The sequence below is a fragment of the Protopterus annectens genome, chromosome 1.part0 (genome assembly GCF_019279795.1).
Source record: "Protopterus annectens isolate FY-2018-M chromosome 1.part0, PAN1.0, whole genome shotgun sequence".
NCBI lineage: Eukaryota > Metazoa > Chordata > Ceratodontiformes > Protopteridae > Protopterus > Protopterus annectens.
The window spans coordinates 187,390,152-187,397,605 of NC_056725.1; the positions used below are offsets into that span (position 1 = coordinate 187,390,152).

Sequence of the window (7,454 nt, forward strand, 5' to 3'; positions counted from 1 at the left end):
TGTGTGTGTGTGTGTGTGTGTGTGTGTGTGTGTGTGTGTGTGTGTGTGTGTGTGAAATGACAGGCTTTGTTGTTTGCTGTTGTGTATTTGGGTGAGACAATGTGAAATAAAAGCTGTGACTACTGTTTCTGTGCATTGTGTTCAACAAATATAAACTATTTTAATCCTGGCTGAGTCAATGCAGATGTTCTTCATCTCACATTGCTGCAGTTCTTACATATGGGTAGTCCGCTGTCCTCGGTCGGCCCGAATACCAAAGTATAAGGCTGACGTCGGTCAAGGCACTTAGAACTGACATCAGAACGTCAGGGTACAAGCCATATCCTCAGTCTTTTTGCCGCATAGTCCGATGCAGAAGCAGCGTGCAAGTGCCGTCATGTTCTGAAATTTTTCGAGTTCGGAGTTTCAGACCGAATCAAAGTTGGCGGCCCCTGCTGGGGAATATTTTGGTTTTTCTTGCCTCAGTGTTTTACGGATGTCAGAAAAAGTGAATAACTGTATTTCTTGTGGGAAACAGATACCGCATAGGGATTATCATTCTTTGTGTATTCCTTGTTTGGGGCCTGAGCAAGGTTCAATACTGGTATAATATGCCGATCTCCTCTCGCCGCGCTTCTTCAAGAAGCGCAAAGACAAAGCAGTTAAACCCAGGCAAGAGTTGTCCGTTCCGACGCCGGTTCTTTAGAGGCGCCAGTGGAACCGTGGTTCAGGCTTCTCTGGAGTCCCAGGCGGAGACTTTGCTATTGCAGCATGTGGCCTCGCCGGAGGCAGGTCAGGCTGCAGGGGCTTCCCAGGTTACTGTACTCCCTCCCTTCCTAGGGTGGTTAGGCCCTCCTTCTGTTTCCAAGGCTTCTCCCAGAGGCAGGCCAGGTTTAGCTTCTGTTGGAGTGCAGCAGGGTCGGTGCCCAAGAAGCACATGCTTAAAATGGCAGAAGATTTGATTACTCTGATTAGAGGTTCTTTGCCCTCTCCTGATAAGAGGCCTAGGGTGGAGCCAGAGTTGGGGAGTTTTGAGCAGGCTTGGATGGTTCTGAGTCTAAGACTTGCAGGAGTACTCTCCTTATTCTGATTCTGATGCAGATGATTCGACTCCTCCTGCTTCTCCTCCAGAGGATTTTTCTTTTTCAGAGACTCTTCATTCCATGAGGGAACATTTTAAGTGGGAAGGTCAGGACTTCTCTGATTCCAGGAAAAGGCTTAGGGAGTTTTTGCTTTTACCCCAGCATAGGCCCTTGGCTATTCCTCCTGTTCTGGATGTTGTGGAAGATGTGTTTGCAGAGGCTTCACTTAATCCTGATTCTCTGCCTCTTGCTCCTGTTAAGCCGGATAGGTATTACAGGGTGCCTGAGGCTCATAAATATCTTTATAAATAGAGTCCTAGGGCGGACCCAGAAACTGTTAGTCAGGGACCTAAGGGTGTCAAGGCCTCTGTTGTAAAAAATCCGGTTCCTCCAGATAGAGGCCAGAGCTTTGGATAGATGGGGAAAGAAAGTCTATACATCTTCTACCCTAGCTATGAGGGCTTTGAATTGCCAGTTTCATATGTTGAAATATCAAAATTATCTTCTTTCTCAATTGAAGTCTAAGGTGGATGCTCTAAGGAAGGCATTGAGTGTAAAATTACAAGATTTGGTGCATGTTTCAGAGCAGGTGGGTAAGCATTCTTTACAATGTGGTTTTGATGCTGTACAGGCCTAGAGTGGCTGCCACTGGTTCAGTTATGGCTGAGGGATCAGAATTTATCTGACCATGTTAAGACAAGGATTTTGGATGCTCCTTTACAGTCTGATGTGTTTGGTTCACTTGTGGAGTCAGTCTTGAAGAAAATGGAAGACCAGGCTAAGTCCATGCAGGCTGTTAAAGATTTTTTGCAAGTACAGCCTCCAAAGTTTAGTAGGAATTGGCCTGCTAAGTATCCTTCTTATGATTCTCAGTCTAGGGGTAGATCTAGACGTGGTAGGGGCAGAGCTCAGAGTTCTTTCAGACCTAGAACAGGGAGTTCACCTGCACAATCTTCGGGTGAGGGCAGGGGCCAGTCCTTTCGTAAACAGGCCCAATGGACCTACCTTTTCAGCTGCCAGATCCTTCTTGCCTGGCAGCTCCTTTGGGAGGAAGGTTGGCACTCTTCAAGGAAAATTGGAATTTGATTACCAAAGACAAATGGGTATTGGATATCATACACCGAGGTTGCAAGTTTTATTTCCATACCTTGCCTCCTTTCAAAGGCATGCCGGACGTTCCTCCTCAGCAAAGACTAGAGGCTCAAAAAAAAAATTTCTCTGCTACTTCAAATAAGGGCCATACAACCGGTCCCTCTGCCAGAAGTGGGCCTAGGATTTTATTCTCGCCTGTTCCTAGTACCAAAGAAAGGGAACACGTGGAGACCAATCTTGGATTTATCTATCCTCAACACATATCTGGACATTCCCAAGTTCAAAATGTTGACCTCTACTGGGCAAAGATCACTGGATGGTGACTCTGGATCTCAAGGAGGCTTACCTTCATGTTCCTATCAGGCTCAGTTGCAGAAGGCTGGGACTTCTCATTATCAGTTCTCTGCATTGCCCTTTGGCTTATCTGGTTCTGGCTCCAGTGATAGCTTTCTTCAGGCTAAGAGGAATACAGATCTATCCTTATTTGGACGATTGCTGATTCTGGCCCAAGGAAAGGACGAACTTCTTCATCATTTACAGTATGTGATAGCAGTGCTAAGATGCCTGGGGTATTCTGTGAACGAAATAAAGTCCAGTCTAGTACCCTCTCAGGACATGTGCTTTCTGGGTGTGAGACTGAATACAGCATCCCAGATGGCCTTTTGACCCCGGACAAACAAAAGAATCTTTCTCTTTACTTCCATCAATTGTCTCATCAGTCCAGGCTGACTGCAAGGACAGTCCTTCAAGCCTTGGGGTTCATGGCATCTATTCTGGTGCTTCCCAATGCCAAACTGCATATGAGGAAGCTACAATGGTATCTCAAAAATGTATGGACACAGCACTGCCAAGATATGGACACTGTCATTCAGATAATACCTTGCATTCAAAAGGAATTTTTGTGGTGGGCTCAGGAATGTCACCTAAACAAGGGACTCTCTGTGACCCGGCCAGAGGCGAGTCAGATTCTAACGACAGATGCCTCAGACAAAGCTTGGGGAGCTCATCTAAATGGAAAGTGGGTACAAGACACATGGCCTGCCAGACTTCAACATCTACATATCAACTTGAAGGAGATGTTAGCAGTCCAATTTGCAGTGGAGTGGAAATTGGATCCTCATGTGTTTCAGAAATTGACAGTGTTATGGGGAACTCCAGACATAGATCTGTTCGCTTCTCCACTAAACTACCAGCTGCCAAAGTTTTGCACAAAAAGGTTTCATCCCACAGCTTGGAAAGTGGATGCTCTCTCATTCAATTGGAGCAATCTTCATGTGTATGCCTTTCCACCTCTGCCTCTCCTCCCAAAGGTACATCTGAAGGTCAGACAGGACAAGCCAAAGATGATTTTAATAGCTCCAGATTGGCCTCGACAGCACTGGTACCCATTACTGAGAAGTCTGGTACGGGAGCCTCCATGGTCCACACCTGCTGTCTCAGGAGAACAGTCATTTACTCAATGTCAAACTTCACTCTCTACATCTAACAGCCTGGCATATTCTGTTTTAAACCCTGGAGGGTCTCAGCTTCCACAGCAAGTTTTGAATGTTATTTTGGAGGCCAGAAGGCCTAGTACAAGGAAAGTGTACGCAGATAAATGGAGGAGATTTTTATTTTGGAGTACAGCAAAGGAATTTGATGTTTCTAAGCCTAATTTAAGTGTGGCTCTTCAATATCTTACTGAGTTACTGGACAAAGGTTTGTCCTTCTCCTCTATTAAGGTTCATGCTGCAGCAATTTCTGCTCACTATGACTGTGACCCACCATTGTTTTCTCATCCTTTGTTTAAGCAATTCCTTAGAGGGGCAAAGAATATAAGACCCAGAGCTCCTACTCCTGCTTGGGATCTCAATTTTGTGTTGGAGAAACTCACTCTACAACCTTTTGAGCCTGCAGCTACTGCCGAGTTGAAATATTTATCATGGAAGACTGCTTTTTTGTTGGCCATTACCTCTAGAAGGGTTTCTGAATTACAGGCCCTTATGGCGGTTGAGCCTTTTAATTTTCCATAAGGATAGGGTATCTCTAATCCTTCCTTTATGCCTAAAGTGGTTTCTAGTGTGGCTTTAAACCAAACTATTCATTTGCCTACTTTTTATGCAAACCCCCAAAATAAAGGGGAAAAGATTTTGCACTCTTTGGATATACACAGGCAGTTACAATATTATTTGAGCAGAACTAAAGGGTTCAGGCAGTCTCAGCAGTTATTTGTTTCATTTGCTTTGGGTTCTCAGGGCAAGCCTGTTTCAAAACAAACTATTTCTAAGTGGATTGGGTTTTGTATTGCTTTCTGTTATTCCCATCATGGTAAGGAGATTCCAGCTGGGATTAGGCCTCATTCCACTAGGGCTACTGCCACTTCTACAGCTTTTTAAGGGGTGGCAACTAAAGATTTTTGAGGCAGCTACTTGAGTTCAGTGCATACTTTCTATTACCACCTTCCACTTTACTCTAAATCTAGGGCTGGTTTTGCCACTGCAATTTTACAGGGCATTTTGGCAGCTCCTAATGCTTTATAGTTTTGCCATCCTCCCTTACCTCTGCTTTGGGATTCTACCCATATGTAAGGACTGCAGCAATGTGAGATGAAGAACATAGTACAGTTTTGTACCTACCATAAATGTAGATGTTCGAAGATCCACATTGCTGCAGTCCTTACCCTCCCTCCTCCCTCTATAGTTAGAGGCGGTTGTGTGGTTTGGGTTATGAATATTGTAAATAGGATTAGTGCAGGGGTGGTTGGTTGGTTTTTTACTGTCTTTGGGTTTTGGCCTTTCTTTTTAGGGCCTTCTGACATCTGGGGCAAGAAAAGACTGAGGATATGACGTCGGTCATGCGCTTCTGATGTCAGTTCTAAGCGCCTTGACACAGCGGACTACCCATATGTAAGGACTGCAGCAATGTGGATCTTCGAACATCTACATTTATGGTAGGTACAAAACTGTACTATTCTTTGAGGAGGGGGGTGGCAGTATGGTGGGTGTTTCATGGATTAAATGACTGGCCCTGCTAATTTTCTGTTATAACAATAGCTACAGAGGACTAAGGTATATGTGAAAAATTAAGTTAATGCAACCACTATTTGCTTTATTTATTTATTTTTTTGTTTAACTCTGCAGAGTCGCAGTAGATAATGCAGGTAGGCTGTGGGGATGGGGTTGGAGTGTGAATGAAATGACTGGTCCTGCTTTTTACCATTTTAATTCTGGGTTTTTTGTTTACAGGTGTTGAAATTTGTGATACTGGACTAGAACTTGTTCAACCACATTATTGGTTCCAAAATGGGTTTCTCAAACAGCCTATGGTGTATAAGGAAAACTAGTTCTTTAAACTATTTATGACCTGTTTATGTAAAATGGTAACTATTTATGACCTGTTATTTATGTAAAATGGTAAGCATGGTCATTGTTGACTCTGCTTTAATATATAGCTTTGCCCCTTTGCAGTTAGCCCTGCCTGAGTTAGTTGATTAAAGGTGAGAAGGTGGGGTAGTTTGAGCCACATTTATGAAATTAGTTTATACCTAAACTAATGTGATATTCCATGTGGATATTTTAGTAGCATTTCATAAAGAAAATGACAAGGGGCAGGACAAGCTTGGTTTATGGAGTGTGTTGCACAATTTTTTTTATATATGTCAAAACATTTGCCTTGTGTACATGTTCCATTATAGTATACTTCAAAAGCATCAGATGCAGTGAACACTGCATGTTGTACAACACATTAATGACCCTTTTAGGTAATCAATGCTATTTGAATAAATTGGAGAGCTATATATTGTGTTACTTAAAATGTTAAAATTCTCCGCAAATGAAGATCATTGCATAATTTATAGTGTTCATGTTGGAAATGAAGAAAAAGCAGTCTCTGACCTTTAGTGATCGCACGATAACTATCACAAGCAGAGTTTAGTCTAGTTTTAAAGTAAGTCTTGTATTGTTTACTAGTAAACAGTGAAGCATAGAAGCACTGAAGATCAGATCAGCATAAATGAGAAACTGAGATGCTAATAATTTTAAAGAAATACAAATGTGATTTTGTGATCTGGTGCGGTTTCCTTATGTTTTTGTTGTTGTTTTTTTAGTAAATGCTACTGAACCTTTTGGACTTCAAGCTGAGGTAACAATGAAGACTAACTTCTTTGGTACGCTAGATGCCTGTAAAATTCTTATTCCAATTGTGAAGCCACACGGCAGGGTGGTGAATGTATCAAGTTTTGTCAGTGTACGTGCCCTGAAGCAGTGCAGCCCAGAGCTACAAACCCAGTTCCGCAGTGACACCATCACAGAAGAACAGCTAGTGGATCTGATGAACAAGTTTGTGCAGGATGCCAAGAATGGGGATCACCAGGATAAAGGGTGGCCCAATACAGCCTATGGAGTTACAAAAATTGGGGTGACTGTGCTGTCCCGAATTCATGCCAGACTGCTGTCTCAGCAGAGGTCAGCTGACAAAATCTCACTGAATGCATGCTGTCCTGGCTGGGTACGTACAGATATGGCAGGGCCAAAGGCCACTAAAAGTCCTGAAGAGGGGGCTGAGACCCCGCTTTATTTGGCCCTTTTACCAGAGGAGGCTCAAGAACCACATGGGCAGTTTGTAAGTGAAAAAGAAGTTGTACCATGGTAAATGTGTAATATATGTGATCAACAACATACTTAGAAAAACAGATAATGTTCTATAATGACAACACTTTAGTGATGTTATTCATTTTCTACCCAGAAAACTAAGAACATTGTATTACTTTCATGGCTACCACAAACTGTAAAGCAAAACAGTTCAATAAAATAAAATTGGTACATATAAAGAGTCTTAAGTCTCTCAAAAATGAATACATCTTAATGCTATTGTACAAAAATGTGACGCACATCAAATGCGTCTATATGACCATGACTATCTCGGTGATTATGAATGTCAAATATTTTTCTGTTCACCTAAGAAAAAATGTGTAAAACCCTTTACCATTTATTAAGAGCCATGCCCTGTTGTATTAATAAAAAAAATTATAGTTGTGTGTGGTACTGTTTTATAATCATGCTTATTTGCAAATGCCAGATAAAAACAGAAGAAATCCAAGGAGTGCAAAATAGAACATTGCTATTTTAATGTAGGAAATGCACATCCATCTGGAAGTATTAACAATGTTCATGTCATCATTGCCGAATGTATTTATTACCTGACTGATTTCATGGACCTTTTTTTTTTTTTTTTTCATAATTTCATGCTAGTTGGTGTATTTAGACTGTCTTTGATTCTCTTACTGTGATTCACCAGAGTATGTTTTGAAAAGAAACTTCCAGT

The 7,454-nt window shown here is 42.1% G+C and overlaps 1 protein-coding gene across 1 annotated transcript in view; it reads left to right on the forward strand.

Moving 5' to 3' along the window:
* Positions 1 to 7,165, forward strand: part of LOC122789437 (carbonyl reductase [NADPH] 1-like) — a 90,805-nt gene extending 83,640 nt beyond the window's left edge. The window contains exon 2 of the mRNA XM_044056937.1: positions 6,238 to 7,165. Within this exon, the coding sequence (XP_043912872.1) occupies positions 6,238 to 6,782 (545 nt within the window). The 3' untranslated portion in view covers positions 6,783 to 7,165. The remainder of the gene's footprint in view (positions 1 to 6,237) is intronic.
* Positions 7,166 to 7,454: the final 289 nt, after the last annotated feature.